The 20,932-nt window shown below is 53.4% G+C and overlaps 1 protein-coding gene across 2 annotated transcripts in view; it reads left to right on the top strand.

Annotated features, from left to right (window-relative positions):
• Positions 1-20,251, top strand: part of ETS1 (ETS proto-oncogene 1, transcription factor) — a 78,016-nt gene extending 57,765 nt beyond the window's left edge. For both annotated transcript variants that reach the window (XM_041413815.1, XM_041413816.1), the window contains 5 exons: positions 690-928; positions 3,481-3,487; positions 4,849-5,109; positions 14,542-14,660; positions 15,604-20,251. In XM_041413815.1, the coding sequence (XP_041269749.1) occupies positions 690-928; positions 3,481-3,487; positions 4,849-5,109; positions 14,542-14,660; positions 15,604-15,819 (842 nt within the window). In that variant the 3' untranslated portion in view covers positions 15,820-20,251. The remainder of the gene's footprint in view (positions 1-689; positions 929-3,480; positions 3,488-4,848; positions 5,110-14,541; positions 14,661-15,603) is intronic.
• Positions 20,252-20,932: the final 681 nt, after the last annotated feature.

The raw sequence follows: 20,932 nt of genomic DNA, 5'->3' as shown, positions 1-20,932 counted from the left end.
CAAAGGGAGGAGTCTCTACCTGCACTCCTGCCCTTGCTATTGCCATTGCTTTGGAGATGTTCTTTAAGGGCATTGGAAATCTGGGAGATATTTCATGAACCAGCAAAAAGCCTAACTGACCTGAAAAGGAGAGATTTAAATGAGGTGGAAGGGAGAAATCCTTCACTGTGAGGGTGGGCAGGCCCTGGCACAGGGTGCCCAGAGAGTTTGTGGACTCTCCATGCCTGGAAATGTCCAAGGCCAGGCTGGACAGGGCTTGGAGCAGCCTGGGATAGTGGAAGGTGTCCCTGCCATGGCAGGGATGGGATTGGATGAGCTTTAAGTTCCCTTCCAATCCAAAACCTGAGATTGTGGGATTCCAGGCTCTGGCACCGGCGAGAGGTGGCTGTGCAAGGACTCCCCTTTCCCAACCAGCAATGAAAGATTTTTACCCTTTTGCTCCTCTGCTGAGACTCCACTCCCCAGATTTTTCCAGCTTTTTCCTTCTGGCAGCTGCCCTGGGAGGGGTTTGGTGCAAAGCACATCGAGGATGGTCTGGGATGTCTTACATTGCTAAATTGCTGCATTTTCAGACCCCATCTCTGTAGCTTCTGGAGCCCTTGCCCAAAGCAGTGCCTGAGGGAGGGGTGTGGGATGCTCTGGGTGCTGGGGCTGGTTCGGGTGGGGTCTGACTCCCGCTGTGCCCCCAGGTTACGGCATCGAGCACGCCCAGTGCGTGCCCCCCTCCGAGTTCTCCGAGCCCAGCTTCATCACCGAGTCCTACCAGACGCTGCACCCCATCAGCTCGGAGGAGCTGCTGTCCCTCAAGTACGAGAGCGACTACCCCGCGGTGCTGCTGCGCGAGCCGGCCCCGGACGCGCTGCAGAACGACTACTTCTCCATCAAGCAGGAGGTGGTGACTCCAGACAACATGTGCATGGGCCGTGCCGCCGGGCTTAAACCCTGCGGGAAATGAATGTGGAGAGAGTTTTTAGGGTTTAACAGGAGGTTTATACGGTATGTGTTTGTATGTAAGCTGGGAGATGAGAAATGATGAGTTAGAAATGCCATGGAACAGGACAGATGTTGTTGAGAGAGAAATGGAGTTAGAAAAAGAGTTCTAAAGGATGGCTTTGTAAATGAGACTGGATATTCTGGAGAAATAGAATGATGAAACTTCTAGGAAAGCGAATTGTCCGACAGGGGCTGGCTTGGATTCCTGCTGTTCTCACCTTTCCTCCCGAGGGAATGGCTCTGGGAGCACCGAGGGAGCTGTGCTGTACTGACACATCTCTCCCAAAAATGCTGGCTTTCCTGGTGGCTCTAAGCCCTCCCTGCCCTTCTCTCTAGGGAAAACTTGAGGAAGGTCTTTCTTTGCTCTCCTCTGCTGCCTGTTTTTACATCATCTGCAGAAGGGCATTTTTCTGGTGCTGTGCTTTGATGTCATGCCTGAGTGAAATTGAACTGAGCTTTCATGTTATCAGGGAGGACAAACTGCTGGGTGCTTGTAGAAATCCCATTTTTAGGAGTCCAGGCAAATCCCCACAAATTCTTCACAAGTTCTCATCAGGAATTGCTGCTGAAGGCTCTGAAGAGTTTTGCACTCTGTGATCTGAAGTCTTTGTCCATTATTTGATGGCTGCTTGTTTGAAATACTCTGCTGTAGCCAATTCCTGAGCTTGGTTATGAGGTGCAGATGTCAGGGGCTGAGGCAGCAGCAGAGCTAAGGACCCCCCAAATGCTGCTCCCCAAAGATTACAGGTACATGATTTGTGTTTGAGGTGGTGGGATTTAAACACCTGAACACTTTGGAGGATCTGAGCCCAAATACCTTCCCAATTAATATTGTGAGACTGGGAACACGTGGGGCCCACATGTCTGATTGCTTTGTGATCACATCAGTGATGCCAGGCTGGGGATGTGGCTCTGCCTCCGTTCAAAGCAAAAAGTTGAATCCATCAAGCTCAAAGTCCCTCACAAGTGGGATCATTATCTCCAGATTCCAGGTAGGGAACCTGGGGCAGAGGGAAGAGATGTGACCTGCCTGCCATCCCCCAAAATGGAATCTAGGCGTCCTCAGCCCCAGAATTCGTTACAGTGACGTGGTGCTGTGAGCCAGGTTTGATGTGCAGCAGCTAAACCCATTTATGCAGAGAGCTGAGGATGAGCTGCCTTCCCAGGAAAGCCAGAGCTGCTTTCCAGCCTGCATGGCACGTGCAGCTCATTTGAACTTCCACACTCTTTTTCCAGGCTGGGGGAGCTAATTAGAGGGAAGTTGTTATTCGTGCTCTTGCCTCTCCTTCTGAGAAAGGTGACCTGAGCCAGAAGGGCAGCAGGGTTTTAATTTTGGGGAAACTTCTCTTTTTGGGGTTGTTTTTCTGCCTGAATTTCAGCACTGTCTTTGCCTTTTCTTGACCTTTTCTTTAACACAGGTGATTTCATCATTCTCACAGTGCAATGGTTCAGGAAGGCTTTTGCAACTCTACCTTGAGCTTGTTCTCAGTGGCAAACCTAAAAATGGTTTCAGGGGAGGGAACAGAGAGCCCTGGCTGCTGCTGTTAGCAAAGACTTGAACGCTGATTGCAAGAGGCTGTGCTCACACCAGGGCTGCATTTCAGCCATGGAAGGGCCTTTCAGGGACACAAATCCTCCCTGGGCTGGGGGAAAGCCTTAATATAAAGCAGAGCCCAGTTAATTTATATTTATGTCCCTCTTTACCTTGCACTGTCTTACAAGGCTAGTCTGACACAAAAGTCAAGCCCTTCAGCATCACCTCGGGGTGAAGGTTTTCCAGACACTGTGGGCCCTTTTCCAGGCCTTCTGTGGGGCCTTGAGGAGGAAATTTTGGGGTCCCATGGGAGTTGTTTCTCTCTGCCCTGTCAGCAAGGGCGGCTGGTTGGGGAGTGGAGCTGTCAAACTCATTTAAGCTTGTCCTGAGTAAGTGCAGGTCGTGATTGTTCCAGCTAGGTGGAATTTAGGTGAATTTTCAATGGATTGACACAAATCACATCTCTGTCAGATTTTAATTCCTTTTCTAAATGAGCCTGTGCTGCAGGATTGCTCAGGGAATTGGTTATGCCAATTCATGTACACACACAGCAGTGTTGTGTTCTCCTTATCTGGATTCAGGGAAGGATTGGAGCGTGAAAATCCTCAAAAAGCAAAAAGAAAATAGAAAAGAGTTTGGAGCAGGGCTGTCCCAGCAGAATGAAGCCAATGGATCCCAGCTCCCAGTGACTCCAGGCCAGCAATCAGGGCAGGCCCTGCAGTAGTTGAGTCTTTTCACAGCAAGTGCTTTTCAAACTACAACACAACAAATATTTGGGGGCGTGTGCCAGCGCCCTTCCACGTTCCCTGTCCCCTGGGATTTGCTCTCTGGGCCCAGGCTGTGGGTAGCTCTGCCAATGGAAATTTCTCCAGGAGCTCTTGCACAATCCCAGCAGCTGTTTTTAGCTGGGTTTGGGAAATTAGTGAACTTGAATGATCCTGTTAGCCTGTCAGGAAAGAGGTTGAGCAATCAGTAGAGTAGGGAGATCAGAGGCTGCAATTTCAGTTTGTTCTTTGGGGCCTTTTTTAGCTCTGTTTCAGTACAGGGCTGGCTCTGGGGGGTGTAAATCAGCACTGCTGAGGATCTGGCCTCTCATGTTCTGGCTTTGACTAAAAATACCCCAGAGAGTGACTTTGACACAAACCAGCTGTGCTCACCTTACCAGAGCTGGAAAAAGCTGTTGGAGCTCTCAGCCATTGGCTCTCCTCCTCCAGCAAACCTGCTGCTGGCTGGGGATTTGGGGCTGGCTGGAACAGATGGCAGCAAAAGGCTGCTGTGTTGAAACATCCAAATTCAAGGAGCTGGGTGTGCCTGAGCAGTGTTTGAATAGGGCTGGCAGATGTAGTGGGGATTTATTGGAGACCTCCAATATCCTTCAGCAGCAAGAGAATCACAGAAATCAGAGTCATGGAGAGGTTTGATTTGGGAGGGACCTTAAAGTTGGTTCCACCCCTCCCCTGGGCAGGGACACCTTCCACTGTCCCAGGTTGTTCCAAGGCTATCCAGCCTGGCCTTGGGCACTGCCAGGGATCCAGGGGCAGCCACAGCTGCTCTGGGCACCCTGTGCCAGGGCCTCACCCTCTGAATGAAGAGGTCCTGGAGTGCCCATGTTTAGGCTCCTGAGCTCAGCCTTGAGTATCTAAAGTGAATTTAGTCTCTGAAATTGCCTTTTGAAAATGAGGGACCATTTCCAGTCAGGCCCAGGCACCAGTCTTGGGTAGAGAGGCCAGATTTGGGTTTTTCCCCTGTCTCTCTCTGCCTTGCTCTTCTGCCTGAAGTTTTCCAGGGCTCAGCCCTGCTCTGGATGGCGAAGGTAAAAATATTGCAGCTCTGGGCTGTGCTTACTTTGGAAATGGGATGTAAAGGAACAGCATCAATTGCCCTGTGTCTGCACAGTGCACAGATAAAACACTCTGTGCTGGCCAGGGGAAGCACTCTGTGCTGGCCAGGTGAAGCACTCTGTGCTGGCCAGGTGAAGCACTCTGTGCTGGCCAGGGGAGCAGCCTGTGCTGGCCAGGTGAAGCACTCTGTGCTGGCCAGGGGAAGCACTCTGTGCTGGCCAGGTGAAGCACTCTGTGCTGGCCAGGGGAAGCACTCTGTGCTGGCCAGGTGAAGCACTCTGTGCTGGCCAGGGGAAGCACTCTGTGCTGGCCAGGTGAAGCACTCTGTGCTGGCCAGGGGAGCAGCCTGTGCTGGCCAGGGGAAGCACTCTGTGCTGGCCAGGTGAAGCACTCTGTGCTGGCCAGGTGTGGCACTCTGTGCTGGCCAGGGGAAGCACTCTGTGCTGGCCAGGCCTGTCTCACCTGCTGTGCCTCCCCCAGGTAAGCTGGGAGGCCAGGACTCCTTTGAGAGCATAGAGAGCTACGACAGCTGTGACCGCCTGACGCAGTCCTGGAGCAGCCAGTCCTCCTTCCAGAGCCTGCAGCGCGTCCCCTCCTACGACAGCTTCGACTCCGAGGACTACCCTGCCACCCTGCCCAGCCACAAGCCCAAGGGCACCTTCAAGGACTATGTGCGGGACCGGGCCGACATGAACAAGGACAAGCCTGTCATCCCTGCTGCTGCCCTGGCTGGCTACACAGGTAGGGCACGGTCCTGGGAACCCCTCTGTGCCCCCAGCACCTCCCCGTGCCCAGGGGCAGAGTCTCGGGGCACTCCGGGCTGCCCCAGCTCGGGGTGGCTGGTGCAGGGGTGTGAGGGAGGGTTTTGGGGTGGCTGGGGTCAGCCCAGGGCTGCATCTCCTTCAAGCGTGGGCATCCCACACGTCCCACAGCTCATGGGGGATGTGGCACCTGGCTGGGCACGGGGCACTCAATGCCTTTTCTCCCTTTGCCCCTGGCTGGCTGTGGAGGAGCTGGGGCTGGTTTGGCTCCTGCACAGGAGGTGCTGCAGAGCCTCCAGCCCTGTGCTGGTGACTGGTGGGCTCCTGGTTGTGCTCTCCCCTTGGGGCAGGAGCAGGTTCAGCTCCAGCACTGCTCTGTGTGTGGGGATGGATCCTCTCCCTCTGGCGCAGAGGAGGCCCCGCTGTACCTTGGTGTGAGGCAGGGATGGGGCCCTGCCAGAGCCATCCCAAACATTTTCCATTCCCTGCGCTGGGAGAGATGAGAAGGTGATAGGCCATGGAAACTCTTGCACTTTATGACAGCCCTTCAGCAATCTGGCATCTCCAAGGAGAGAAACTTGGTGGGATGGGACTTCCAGCTAAAGCTGAGCTAATCCTTTCCAGCCCTTCTGTGCCATGGCTTTTCCCTGTGCTCTGAGGAAAGCCTCCTGCCAGTTCCCCTGGCTCTGCACCTTCAGATCTGTCCTGCCCCAGCTGGGAGCAGCTGGTGGAAAGAGTTTGTGCCGATAAAGATCATGCCCAGGTTCAGAGCAGATCCTGAGGCGCGACTGTCCCCGAGTGCCCTCCCACGCACGGCTCCTCCGGGGCTGACACCGAGCCTTTGTGAGGGTGGGAGGGGTGCAGGGGGGAGGAAAGGTGGGCAGATAATTTTAGGAGTCTAAAAAAGGAAGTGGTTTGTTGCTATGGCTTTAGTTAGAAAGAGAGCTCAGCCCTGCCTGCTGAATGAGACTCTACCAAGTCCATGCCAAATATGAGTGTGCTCTGCATTCCTGAATGGACTGGGGCTTGGGGTGGGCTGGGGAGGGACAGGAGGGACTGTGCCCTGGAGCTCATTCTCTGCTGTGCCATGGAGATCGATGTTCCTGAGAAAAGAGACCACTCAGTACAAGTTGCTTTTTTTATTCCCATTTTTATTCCCATTTTTATTCCTATTTTCTCCTGGCAATGCCTTTCCCTGTGGCACTGGAAGTGCTTTGGGTATGCAGGAGCCCAGGATGAGTTTGAACAGCTGGGGAAACCGAGGCACCAAGGTGCTGGCAAAATCAGGAGCATTCTATTCCAAGCTGGCTATTTCCCTCCACGTTTGCTGTTGCTCATGGAAAAGAGTGCAGAAGAGCCACCCCTGGAGAGAGGCGAGGAGCTGAAGTCAGTGGCTGGGCCCTGTGTTTTTCCAAGGAATATTAGCACCCCAAAGGCTGTCCTTGGAGCTGTGCCTTTGGGAAGGGGAGACTTGGGTTCATGCACTGCCAGAACACAATTCCAAACACTTTCCTCTGTGTAACATTTTCTCTCACCTCATTTCCAGCCCCTCTTGGAGCTGGGAAGAGAATCCCTTGGCCCAGGCATTTTGGTGGGATCAATAAGTGGGAACACCTGATTTCTTTATTTATTTTTGCATTGCTTCACTTGATAGGCTTTAAATGTGGAGAGGAAAATCTGGAATCACTGGAAATGCTCAAGCTGGAGCTCTGTTGGCCTGCTCCAAAGGCTGCTGAGCAATATTCAGGGCTCAAGCTTTTTCCATTGGAAAAGGGCCCTGGATGGGTGATCCTGGCAGGCAGTGACTCCAGAGATGCCCTCTGAGCCATTTTAAAGCCCCCAGACCTTCAGCTCTGCATTTTCCAAGCAAAGGGAGCCAGAGCTGGGTCACTGTGAGAGCAGGGCCTGGGGAGAGCAAGCAGAACATGTTGGGTTTCACACTGGAGGAGAAGTGGGCGCTCCCCACTCTCTGGGTCTGTGTCAGTGAGGAAAACCCCGCTCAGGCTGCCCTGAGAAGGGCTGGAGGTCTGGCCTGGGCCAGATGAGCTCAGGGTGGGGACACAGGGGCAGCTCAGAGTGGGGACTCAGGGCTCAGAGTGGGGACATGGGCAGGGCTCAGAGTGGGGACTCAGGGGCAGCTCAGAGTGGGGACTTGGGCAGGGCTCAGAGTGGGGACTCAGGCAGGGCTCAGAGCGGGGACTCAGGGGCAGCTCAGAGTGGGGACTTGGGCAGGGCTCAGAGTGGGGACACAGGCAGGGCTCAGAGTGGGGACTCGGGCAGGGCTCAGGCCTCTTTGTGCATTGCTGTGCTTTACTCTTACTTTACTCAGGGGAGGAAGTGCTGTCTGGCAGCCAGAGCAGAGGAACTCAGAGTCTGGGCTCTGCCTGTGGCTCTGCTGAGGAGGTGGAGCCTCCCAAGGAGCAGAGCAGTGCTCTGCCAGCCCAGGAGCCCAAAACACCGAGATCTTGGGGTTCCATTTCCCACCCGAGGGCACACCCAGCCCCCAGCCCCCTCCTCGTGCTGGACCTGGCAGGGTGAAGAGGGACACCAGAGCTTTCTGTCCTGACTTTAAGGACCTGACAATCTTGTTCAGGTTCTGTTAGCACTTTCTGTGGTGCCCAGGGAGGTGGCCCCAGCAGGTCTCTGATGGTATCTGCCCCAGAGGCGCTGAGAAGGTGCATTCTGGCGGAAGCTCCGTTTGCGTTTGATGTGTTCTTCACCCAGCTCCAGCGGCCTTTCAGAGCTGCCTTATCTGCCCCCACATCTTGACCTATTTTAACAAGTTGCCATGGTTGCTCACAGAGAGGTTGATGCAATTTTCTTATCTTTTTTTGAAGGAGAAATGTAATTGCTCAGGAGTTGATGAATTTTAGTTTCCATCTCTGCAGGGAGGGCCAGCCCTCCACACCTGGGTTTGGAGCTTGGACAGCTTGAATTTTACCTGAGGGTATGGCTGGAGCTGGGCCAGGGCAGGGCAGGCTGAAGATCAGGGCAAGGTTCTCCCCCCAGAGGGTGCTGGCACTTTCCAGGCTGCCCAGGGAATGGGCACGGCCCCGAGGCTGCCAGAGCTCCAGGAGCCTTTGGGCAGCGCTGCCAGGGATGGGCAGGGTGGGATTGCTGGGGGTCTGGGCAGGGCTGGGCTTAATGATCCTGGTGGTCCCTCCCAGACCAGGAGATCCTGTGATTCTGAGATTCTACATTAATCCAGATTTTACTGTCTTTGCCATGACACAGAGTGCATCCATGAAATCCAGGTGAGGGATGGCTCAGGATGTATGTTCACTGCTAAACCTCACGCTGGCTCAGCTGAGCTCAGTCTAAGCTCTGTGGTTCAGCAGCAGAGCCATGTTTGGTGTGGGTGGGCAGAGATCAGTGCCTGAGCCCAGCTGGGCTAAAGCGAGCTCAGCTCTGCCTGCACATGCCCTGGGGCTGTGCCCGTGCTGGATCCTGCAGCCTCTGGTGAGTCCCGTGGCCACCAGCATCCTGCAGGAGCTCTGGCACCGGGTGGATAAACGCAGCTGGATCTCTGTGCCCCGTGCTGGTGTTTGCAGCCCGTGCTGCTGCTCCCCTGGTGCTGCAGGGCCACAGGAGGCTCAGACCCTGGTGCTTTGCCATGGCTGTTCGGCACTGAGCTGGCTTTGGGTTCCCTCGAGCAGCTGTGTGGTTTGGCAGCCAAGCTATGGGGTTTGTTTGCTCTGTGGTGGGCAGGACTGACACCCTGGGCTTTCCATGTACAGTGTCAGTGCTGCCATGGCCCAGAACTGGTGCTCTACATCACTGAGCACCCAGCAGGGCCATCCCTCATGTTTGTAAGGGGAGGGGAGAGGGATGGGAGAGCTGAGGTGAGTGCACACTGAGCCCTGATCCCACAGATGCAGGCTGGGGTTGTATGGCTGCTGCTGCCTGTCCTCTGCTCTGGGCCTGCTTAGGGGAGGTGCTGATCCCTTAAAGCCAGTCCCAGCAGTTAAAGAGTTAATGCTTCTTCCAACTGATGTCACCCATGCCCTGAGTGTCCCTCCCAGAGCATCCCTGTTATCCTGCTGGGCAGCAGGAGTTCAGGAGGCCCTGCAGGAACAGCCTCCTTCACAGATGTTATCCCACCCCAGCGCTCTCTCCCCTGAGCTGGACCTGCCCAGGCCGGACCTCGCTGAGCCGGGTTGTCAGCACCCCCAGGGCTGTGCCATGGGGCCCAGATGTGCCTGAGCCCCGTGCAGTGTGTGAGCTGCTGTGCTGCAGAGCCCGGAGCCTCCCCAGGCTGTTTGTGAGCGATGCTTATCTGTGAGCCAGCAGTGAAAGCACAGCTGCTGTTTTGCAAGAAAGTCGAGGTGGTGCCAAGGAAAGTGGGTCTCTTTCAGGACAGCTCAGGTGCTGCTGCCCCTCCCCTGGTGCTGTGCTCTCTGGAGCCTCCACAGGCGAGATCCCACCCGCTGTGGCCATCAGCACCCAAAAATCTGCCAGCAGCTGCCTTCCTGTCCCCTTTCCTGCCACACTTCCCTTCCCCAGCCTGTGCTGCAGCCTCCCTGGATTCCAGCACCTTCCCTGCCTGCACGGCTGGAGCAGAGTCCATGTGGGCATCTGCAGCCAGGGCACAGGAGCTGGGGAATGCAGGCACCCCCAGCTCCTGTGCCCAGCAGCACAACAGCTCCTCTGGCCCTGCTGGGATGCAGGGGATGGTGTCACCCTGCTCCTCCTGGCTCATATCCTTCACTTGTTCTCGCAGGTGACTTCAGGGTGGCCACCCAGCAGCTCCTGCCCACTTTTGCCTCAGGCAGGGCCCAATGGGCTCAGTGCCCTTCTGGGCTCCCCAGGGTGGGGACTCCAGGGTGGCACCAGGGCCGGTTCAGTGGCTCCTGCCCCACCTGCCAGACGTGCAAACGAGAGCAAACCCAGCCCCACGCGCCGCTGCCCAAGCGTGGCAGAGCTCAGCTCTCCCCAGGGCTCCTCCAGCCCGGGGGTGATGGGGGCAGCAGCTCTGCCTGGGTCTCCTGCACACACCCAGCTGCTGCTGCTCAGCAGCTCGTGGCCTGCAGGACCATTGTCAGGGGGGTGTGGAGCTCACAAAGCCCCTGGAGCTCTGCCAGGGGCCCCTGGAGTCAGCCTCGAGTTCAGGGACAATGCTCTCAGGCACAGGGTGGGACCCTTGGGGTTGTCCCATGCAGGGCCAGGAGCTGGAGTTGATCTGTGTGAGTTGCTTCTCACTTGTGAGATTCTATGAGATCAGTCCTTCCAACACCTCCTTCCTGAGAGCAGAGGAGCTGCAGCAGGGAAACAGCTCTGGCCTGGACTGGCCCCCTGGCTGCTCTCCTGCCTGCAGTCATGGCCATGTTGCTCCCTAAGGAAGGAGGAAGGGCTTCCTGGGTCCTTGCCTGTTTTTTCACACCTGTTCTTTGGAGATGCTCTATCCAAGCTCCACCACTTTGCAGTGTCTGATGCCTGGGCAGGAGCTGGGCAGGAGTTGTGAGAACTGTTCTGACAAGGGAGTGATGGGGACCAGCGCTCCCGACACTTTGGGGGATCTGGGGACCCTGGTGCCATCCAGGGGGGAGTGGGCAGGCTGGGAGAGTGGGGCAGGGACTGTTTTGGAGCCGTTGCCAGGGCAGATTGTTTTGTGAGGTTGGAACCACAAACCGCAGAGCACCAGGCAAAGGTGCCTCACTGGGGGTTGGTAGGTGGGGTTTTTTTGTCTTCTTGTCTTGTTTGAACCAAGGGAAACAAAACAGAGGCCGTTGGAAGGGGTGGATGTGTAAAACCGTCCCGAGAGAGAAGACAGGGCTGGGGCTGTGCCCTCCCTGTGCGGTGCCCATCTGCCCCAGCCGGGAGGTGCCAGCGTCACTGTGCCACTGGAACGGCCCCACCCGGCAGAGTTTGGTGTCCCCGTGGCTGGGAAGGAGATGGGGGACTTGTCCTGACCAAGGAGGGATGGCACAGGGATGGCGTGGCACCAAACCCTTCGCTCTGGGGACACCATCAGGGTTTGGTGCTGAGGAAGCCCCGCTCAGGCAGCAGTTCCCAGTCCCCACCATTCCTACTGACACCCGGCCCAGAGGAATATTTTCCCCCTGACGCCGCAGAATTCCTGTGGTGTGACAGTCCCTGCTGAAGGACCCTGTTCAGTGCCACCAAGGCCAGACAGGGCCCCCATTGTGGGTGCTATTTTTAGCAGCCCCGTGGGTGCAGGAGGTCGTGGTGGGGTGGGAGGACACCCCCACCCCTCTGAGTCCTCCCCTTGTCTTTTGTGGAGCAGGGGCTGCCCCCCCTCCCCAGCCCGGGCTGGGTCTGCTCTGGGAAGCCCCATGATGTGTGTGGAGGGGGCAATGCCATAAAAGCTGCCTTGTGCCCCTCCACCTCACCCTTGGAGCTGCAGCCCAATCCAGGCTGTGGGAAAACGTGGTTGTTTTGGGATAACCAAAGCAGCAGATCCCCTGGTGGGAGGTACCCGCTGGCCTTGGGACAGCCTGGCCGTGTGGAGTGATCCCAACCCATGGGATCCTGTGGAGTGATCCCAACCTGGCATCCTGATGGGGATTTCCAGCCCTGGCTGGGGTGAGGGGAAGGGTTGGAGCACAAGGGATGGAAAATGGGCGCTGCTCCCAGCTCCTGTGGGTGAGGAGGTTTGGGTGCAGGGACAAGCCTGGGAGCTTCCTACTTGCCCTGTGACATTGAGGGGAGTGGCATTGCTGCATGAGCCACCTTGAAATCCTATGGGAGGATATTCCCTGCTCCTTGCTGGCTGCAGAGTGGCTCATTTGTGGAGCTCCCTCTCCCAGCACTAATTACAGCTGCAGCAGATGATGCCCTGACCTCCAGCACTGCTCCCTGCTCTGTTCTCCCTGCAGGCACTGATTTGGGGCACAGGCCTGGGCATGTGCTGGGGTTTGGCTCCTGCCACCTCGCTGCCATCTCGGAGCGGTGCCACATCTGCCAGGCTCGACTGCCTCCCCCTCGGGCAGGGAGGCGGTGTTTACAGGAGCTGGGACATGCCTGGAGCCCTGCACAAACACATTCCTCACATAATTGCCTGTCCAGCGAGAGGAATTTGGGGTTTTACGCGTGTCCTGCAGGCAGCTCATAATAGACATTGGGAATCCCTGTTCCAAGGATGACACCACTTCCTTGGAAATCCCAAAATACCCAGCAGGGTGGCACTGGGGGCGGTGGCAGGAGACCTACCTTGCTTGCTACGGAGAGGGCAAGAATTCCTGGGTTTGCCAGCACCTCTTCCTGCCAGCCGGCAACCAAACAGGAATGGCACCAGCCATTGGCTCAGGGTTAGTGAGGCTGGAACCTCCAAACATCCTGCAGGGCCAGGATGGCCCAGGGGTGTTTTGAGGGCAGCTCCTCACCCAAGAACCCGGCACCCAGCTGATGAATTTCCATCCCTCTTATTTTGGGGAAGGAATCAACTAAAAATCCTTATTCTTCAGCTGGGCAGGAGAGAAATCAAAGGGAGGGGATGGACCTGGCCTTGGACACTTGGGCTGTGTCTCTGTTAACTCGATTTGGGTGTTGGATGCTTCCTGGCTGTGTGTGGGGAGTTGGTGTAAGGCCAGATGGGCCAAGAGAACTCATTCCCTTGGGAATTCACCTGTGGAAGACCTCAGGCAGCCACTAAACCTTTTTCCCAGTGTTTTCTCTGCATTTAGAGCTCACTGCTATAAATAGGCCTGAGCCTGGAGATGTGGTGGCACTTCAGGCAGGGCTTTTCACTCCTCCCTTTCAACAAGAGGCAAAGGCGTCATCTGAATTTCCTCCCTCATTTTGGAGTGTATAATCCTGCTCCATCCCTGCTGGAGAGTGTGGCTGTGGAGTCAACATCTTGGCAAGCTCAGAGGAGCGGCGGGCTGGAGCCTTTCCCCGCCGAGTCCCTTCCCCTTTCCAGCGGGATGAGCCGGGAGCTCCCTGCCCTGCCCTGCCCTGCCTGGGGCTGTGATAACCCCCAGGCCTGGTGCTGACAAAGCCCTGGAGTGCTTCCACAGGGATAACGGGAGGGAATCCATTTGGGAAGGGCTGGATGGGACATGGCCATTCCCGTGTCCTGGAGCCAGCTCTCTCATTTCCTCCTCCCCAGCAGCTTTGGAGTAATTTTAAACTTTGTGGAGAAAGGGAGCAGCCCTCCCTTCCCTCCATGGGTTATCCCACAGCCACAGCTCAGACAGCATCCATTGTCATTCCTGGAAACAGGCTGGACTCCATCCCTTTTTTTGGGCCCATAACTCTTTTTTTCCCTGCTTGAAACATTGCTCAGTGCTGTCAGCACTGGGATTACCCCAGCAAATCCAGCTCCATCCCTTTTTTTGGGCTCTTTTTTTCCTGCTTGAAGCATTGCTCAGTGCTGTCAGCACTGGGATTACCCCAGCAAATCCAGCCTGTGCAACTCCCTGTGAGATAAATAATTTCCTCTCTCCTCTGGCTGTGTCATTATAATTATTGTCATTATTAATGATCTATTTCAAGCTGGGTTTAAACCATGGCGGGGTCTCTCCCAAAACACCTTACCCACAGCTAAGTGCAATGCTTGGGGTGTGGTCACATTTGGAAGTTGCTCGTCAGAGAGATTTTAGCTCCAGGGCTTCTCCTCTACCTTGGATTGGGACACAAGCCCAAGGGAGAGACAAATATTTCAAAACTTCTCCATGACTCCAGCCAAACCCCACTGCAGGCTCTCACTGGGGGCACTCTCACTGGCGACAAATTTGTGATGGCCCAAGTGAGAGAGTGGAGGGGAGATGGAGACAAGGTGTGGAAGGAGAGGTGGAATGCCCATGGCATGGAATGCCCATGGCATGGGATGCTCTGCATCACCTCGTGCCCGTCCAGCTGGGCCAGAGAAGCAGCAGCCACAGGGAGGTTCCATGTGGATTTGCTGAGGCTGTGCCAATGAGGAGATCCTGGGCTGGAGAGCTCTGTGTGCCCCCGCCCTCCCCATGAGCCCGCAGAGCCCATTCCTGCAGCAACACGCCCTGGAAAGAGGCCATGGAATTCTCGTAGCTGGGTCCCCCTTATCTCAATCAGCAGCACAGAGCAAAGAGTCACGGTCAGGGAGCGGAGTCTGCCGGAGTTCAGCCGTGGCCGGCGGCTCTTTGGCACAGAGGGATTGGCACTGCTGCGGTGCCAAGGCAGTGACTCCTCCTGTTTGTGTGCCAGAAAAATAATCCTATTTATGTAACTCCATGTGAAGCATTCCAGGGCATGAATATTCAGCTCTTCCTGCAAATAGGAAGCTGTTACCTGTAGGGTTCAGCTCCCAGCTCAGCTCCTGCCCTGTGGCTGCTGGTGGCTCTTTTTGACAGGAGAAGGCTTTATTTTACTCAGTGAGCACCTCTTGGATGGGAATTTTCCCCCCTCTGTGATAGAAAAAAAACAACTGTGCTTTTCCTGGCATTAATATCTCATGTTTCCTTTGTCTTTTTAGGCAGTGGACCCATCCAACTGTGGCAATTCCTGCTGGAACTGCTCACTGACAAGTCCTGTCAATCCTTTATCAGCTGGACGGGTGATGGCTGGGAATTCAAACTTTCAGACCCAGACGAGGTAAAGTGCTCTGGAATTAAGTGCACAACACAAATTCCTCAGAAATATTGGTGTGGATAACCCTCTCCTCTTCCCTTTGGGCAGCCACTTTGTTCTGGTCTTGGGAATGTTGTGGGGAACCAAGGAATCAGAGTCCAACTGAAAGTTTGTTGAAAATTTGGATGCAGTCACCCTTTGGAAGCTGGGGTTCGTGCCCAAAGTTGGTGGGAAGTAGCTGGAACACCTTAGGAAGAGGAGCAGTGGCAAAGCTCTTCAGATAGGCTGGGTACAGGTGAGGGGTGACTGTCCCCTGCTTTGGCAAACAGGTGGGATCTTTGTCCCCTCCCCTGACTGGAAGGTGGGGGTTGGTCTCTTCTGCCAAGTACCAGTGACAGAACAAGAGGAAGTGGCCTCAGGTTGCACTGGGGGAGGTTCAGGTTGGATATTAGGGAACATTTCTTCATGGAAAGGGCTGTCCACCCTGGAGGGATTTAAAAGCTCTGTGGATGTGGCACTTGGGGATGTGGATCAGTGCTGGGGAATGGTTGGACTCCATGAGGGAGTCCTCCTCCTCTTAGAGGGCTTTTCCAACCTAAATAATTCCATGAGTGACTGGAGCCTGTCAAAGAGCAGAAGTGGCTGGCACTGGGCCATTGCATGTTGGTGTCATCTGGTTTAGAACTGGCAGAAGGTGGAGGAGGACCCTTGGGAAAGGGGTGAAGGACTTGGGATATGAGGATATATCTGAGATAGCGCACGAAATTATCCAGATGAATCCTCATGGGATTCTCTGCCATGTTCTGCCATTGCACAGAGGTTGCTTTTCCCAAGCATCAGTTCTTAGTGATGAGGAATTCTGTGAATTCTGTGAAAATCCTCCCCCTTCCTGCTGAGAAGGGAACATCCACACAGACGTAGCAACCGAGCCAGGCTGACCTTTCCTCCCCATCCCCGCTGCCTGCAGGTGGCCCGGCGATGGGGCAAGAGGAAAAACAAGCCCAAGATGAACTACGAGAAGCTGAGCCGGGGCCTGCGCTACTACTACGACAAGAACATCATCCACAAGACGTCGGGCAAGCGCTACGTGTACCGCTTCGTGTGCGACCTGCACAACCTGCTGGGCTACACCCCCGAGGAGCTGCACGCCATGCTCGACGTCAAACCCGACGCCGACGAGTGACAGGGACGCGGGGACGGCGCTGTCCTCCGGGGGAGCCCACGGGACTCGTTTGGTGGTTGTTTTTTAATTGATTTTCGCTGTTCTTCTGCTCGTTTTTTTTTTCCGAGGGCCGCTCAGATTCGAGGCTTTGAGGATGTTGGGGGAGAGGGGGGAGGAAGAGGAAAACTTTGGGCAAGGATGGGCTTTTTGTTGATTTCCTGAAAGTTCCAAGACAGGCTTTTCGGGGGGAAGATTCTGAGTTTTGAGAAAGCCAGGAAAATGTAGCTCACTTAAAAAAACCAACAATCCCCTCCTCACCCTTGTCTGTTTAGAAAAAAAATGCGATGAAATGGATCCCTTTGGTCACTCACACACAAACTGACAGGTCAGGAATGACAATATTCCTGAAGATTTGAGGAATTTTACACTTTTTTTCTTTTGGAAAACCAAAATGGGTGAATATTCTTGCTTTGGGGAGGGGCAATATAGGAAAAGACCAAGAATTGTTGTTCTTGTTCCATCACCTTTCTGTTGATTGTCTTCTTTTCTACAAGAAAGAATTTTTCCTAGGAGGGATCAAGACTTTTTTTTTTTTTTAAAGTTTTATTTTATTAAATTTTGTGCCAGTATTTGTTTTTTTTTTTTCCTAAATAGTCTTAAGCTCTAAGATGGTCTCAGTATTGCAATATTGTGTGTGTTTGTTTCTGTTCTGCCAGCAGAGAGTTTTATCCCAGGGAGGAAAAAGAGAAAAAGAGGAATTAGTTCATGTAGACCCCACTGGAGAATTGGAATGCTGGGACTGGGATGGGAAGGAAAATGAACTCCAAAGTGGCTCCTGTTGATGCTGGCTGGGGGTGCCACTCCTGTTTCCAGCCCCACACGCTGTGCTGATAATGCTGGTTGAAATCCCTGCGCTTTTTTAATGTTTGGCTGCACAAATCCTCTCAAAATTTCCAAGGAAAATGTCTTTTGGCATTTTCCAAATCAGTTCTTTTGCTCAAGGAACACTTTGGTGCTTACAGATTTTTTTTTTTTTTTTTTGGGAGGGGCTAAGGAGAGAAATTCCCATGTTTCAATGTGGTAAATGGAAAATATGCAAGTTAATTGAGGGGAAAAATCAGGAAAAAGTTCAAAACCCAAAGGGAAATGCTTTTTCCTTCCTGTTTCAAGCAGCTCTGTATTTATGGCCATGTGTGGGCACAGCAGAAAGGAAATTGTCCCTGCAAATGGGCTCTTCATGGCTCTTGGGCTGCTGCTGTCAGGGCGAGAGTGGCACAGTGTCCCCAGGGGTGGCTGTGGGATCAGGCCCAGGGCAGCTGCTCCCTCTGGCCTCCAAACCCTTCCTGCAGCTGGTTTGCTCTGGAAGGGTCACTCCTGCTGTTCCCCGTGCTCCCTGGGATGCTCTGAGCAGGCTGAGGACAAGGTCCCACCACCCTGGGGCAATGGTGGGACTTGGAGTGTCAGAGGCTGTTGCTGTATCCCAGCACAATCCCAAAGCCAGATCCCTGCAGATTTGGCCTCCCAAGGGAGTCTTTCACCACCCCCCCCCCCCGGGTGTTTGCATTTAAAGGCAGCATTTTGTACTTTGCCAAAATCCCTTATCTGAGTGTCTTGGGGCACAGAGTTCATTCCAGAGGCACTGGACAGCTCTGGGAGTTGGGGTCAGAGCCTTTCCAGAGGGGCTGAGGAGTGATTCCTGCCCCATCCCAATGGATGGGGTGGTGGGACAGGAATCTGTGTAAAATACCCAGAATATTCGGGCACAACCCCCCCTCCCTACAGAGCGGCAGAGCTGGAGGGGAGCCCAACCCCAAAGTGATGCCCAGAGGTGCTGGGCTCTCTTTGGCCTCTGGAGCAGGGAGACCTAGCACCTCTGTATCCTAAAACTGGGCATTTTAGGGAAAGTCAGCCCCAGAATTGCTGTGTCCTCAGCACAAAAGATGGAGTTGGAGGGACGTGGGAAGGCCAGGAGGCAGCTCCTGCCAGGGGGTGGAAGCAGAGGGGGCCCAGGAAGAGAGGTTGTTACATTTGGGTGCTGTGGGTTGTCCGAAGGAAAGGGTGGGATGGAGGGAAAGGAAGGAAGAGGGGATGGAGGAAGGTGAAGGGAACCCCAAAGGAGGAAAGGGATGCTGCCCATGAGCAGTGGAACTCGGGCTCATCTCCTTGGGCAGGCAGGGAGGAGGAGGATGGAGGCAGCCTGGCCAAGCTGGAGGGAGGAAAGGAAAATTGGGATACCATGGATGAGACCCCCAGAGGTGAGGCTGTGGGACAGATCCAGCCTGAGCCACGGCTGGACAGGGAGCCAGGAGAGGTGTGAGGGCACCGAGTGCACAGGGAGGAGCTGGCAGAGAGCATCCCAACAGCAATCAGAGGGGTTTGGGGGATGTTCAGGGCTGCTGCAAAGTGCCCTGAGCGTGCACATGATGGGTCACTTCAATCCTCCTTCCACCCCTAGAAAGGGACTCCCAGATATCCCAGTCCTGGCGTGAGCCGTGCCCCAGGACATCCCTCCTGCTTTGTTTGGATGCTCCAGCTGAAAAAGAAAAGGAATGGGATAAAATTTCCCTCCAATAGCAGGAATTGCAGGTTTGGCTACAACCGCATGCCCCTGCCAGGCTAAATCCCTCACCCACTGAGCTTATTCCAGGTTTCCAAGCTGAGCCTGTGTGTTCCCAGTGATTTTGGGGAGATGGTTAAAGGTAAGGAAGGGTGAGCCAGGGGAAGCAGGTCTGGATTTTTGGAAGAAGCCTCTGGCTGGAGTTTCCCCATCATTTCTCCAGCCCTTTGCCCTCCCAGCTCACAGCCTGTGAACAGTCCCAGACACATCAGCTCCATCATTTCCTATTTTCCTTTGCTTTTATTCCCGTTCTAGAGGCCATCCCAGAGATGGGTGCTGTTTATACACTGGAAATGTGCAGATTTCTCTTTGTTTCTTTTGCTTTAGTTCCTTTTTCCTTCTGCTTTTCATTGCTGGCCTTTGGTGAGGGCTGTGCTGAGCCAGACGAGCTCAACCCAAACCCTCTGAGCTCCTTCTAGTCCATGAAAATTTGGGTAATTCCCATCTGCTGGCCCAAAAGGATGGATTTGAGAGGGATGATGGAGATCTGCCAGGGCTGGGACTCCCTCCTGTGCTTCTTCCTCCACACAGGAGTGAATGTCCCCCTTGCAGACACTGTTGGAACAGGGTCATTTTGTATTGGTTTGGAACGTCTCAGGTGCTTTGGGTGAGATTTTGGGATATTTTCTGTGTCCTGGTCATTCTCTACTGTTTCCATGTGGGTTGGTGTTCCCTTGGCCCATGTGGCAGAGCCTGAGCCCTGCTTGCAACCGTTCTGGGGGCCTTGACAGTTGATATTTGGGAACTCAAAAACAAAGGGAAAAACTCCAATAATGATAAAACCACCCCAATAATGACAAAAACCACAAGCACTTTCCTGCTGCCAGTCCCTCTCCATCTCCATGTGTGGGATCACCATAACCCTTGGACTCTGGGGTGTGTCCAAGTGGAGATCCATGTCATTCCCACACTCCCACCATCCCATCCAGATGGGATCATTCAGGGAGAGAAAAAACAGGGCAACAAATAAAAAGTAATGTAAAATTTCACTTTCTCCTGTCTTCCCAAAGCAACACCTCCTCCAAAAAACGGTCCCAGAAAGCAGCAGCAAATCCAGATGCTGCAGGAAACATCTCCACTTCTGAGTTTTGAGTTTTTGGAGGGGTTTTCTCCGAGGTTTTAGGATTCAATTGCTGGTTCCTTGTGAACATTGGAAAACTGGGATGCCTTGGTGTACTCTGCTCCCTGGTAGGGTCTGTGTAACACCCAGGAGCTGTTGTCTACATTCCAAAGAGGTTTAAATAAAGGATAAATCTATGTATACATATATGTTATAATGAAATATCTCCAGGAATTAACTGCCTCAGTAAAAAAAAAAAAAACAAAAAAAAAACAACAACGAAAAAATAAGGAAGTCTTTTTTTTGTTTTATTTTGGTTTTACACATTTTTTTAAGCTGATAAACTTAGAAGAAGTTAAAAAAAGAGATTGTTATATTGTGCTGTTCGACTATTTTCCAACGTGTATTTTCATATAATTTATATTTTTTAAAAGTGGGAAAAAAAAAGTTTAAAAGCGAGATTTAAAAAAAAAAATAAAAAAAACAAGGAAAAAGCAGGTGCTTTTTTAAAAAAAACCTGAGCTGAGGTAGCTTAGAGATGTAGCGATGTGTGTGTGTGTCCGTGTGTTGTGTCTGGTTCCGTTTGGTTTTTTTTAAAGGATTCAAAAAAGAAATAAAATCCCTCCTCCATAGAATTCCTAGAGAAGGAGGGGATTGGTTTTGTTTTAATTGCTGATGCTGGCACATCATTTTGCTGGAGAGTTTTTTATATACTGTAGCCTTATTTCATATCGTATTTTAAACCATGTGAAATTAAAAAAAAGAATAATTCCTAACCCTTGGTGTCCGTGTGATTATTCCTTGCTTTTCCTCTTTAGATTTGGGGCAAAAAGTGGGAACACCAAAAAAGTATAAAATCCAGGAATTTCTCTGTTTTCCCCTTTATTGAAGTTGGGGGTTTATGGGAAAGAAGGGCCTGGCTGACATCATGGTGGGGTGATAGTCCCTACAGCTTCCTCTCACTTTGGGATGGTGCATCCACACTCCAGACTTTCCAAACCCTCTTTCACGGGGAGCACGGGATGACTGTGGTTCACCAGTCCAAATGAGCATTGAGAGTGGCATTTTCCTCAGCAGGATCTCGGGGAACAGCTGTGGCCACCTCTGCACATCCCATGGCCACGAGTGGGAAGCTGTGCTGGGAATTCACTTTCCTTCTGGAGACCTCAGGCTGTGGCCCATGGGGAGGAGAAATCCACCTTGGTCCCCTCCAAGTCCTTCACCACTGTGCTTCAGATCCTGGAAAAAAACATGTTTGGATCCATTATGGGATATCCTGGGTTGGAGTGATACCTTGGGTTTTGAGTTTTCCTGTTCTGTTTTGGTGTTCAGCTTTTAGCTTTATATTCACTGTTACCAGCATCTTCTCACAGGGTGGTGGAGACAAAACAATCCCATTCCAGCTGGAGACTCAAGGACAATCTCTTCCAACTTCAGGCCCAAAGCATAAACAATGT

Source organism: Onychostruthus taczanowskii, unplaced genomic scaffold, assembly GCF_017590055.1.
Source record: "Onychostruthus taczanowskii isolate IOZ18803 unplaced genomic scaffold, ASM1759005v1 scaffold43, whole genome shotgun sequence".
NCBI lineage: Eukaryota > Metazoa > Chordata > Aves > Passeriformes > Passeridae > Onychostruthus > Onychostruthus taczanowskii.
This window is presented reverse-complemented; position numbering and strand designations above follow the sequence as displayed.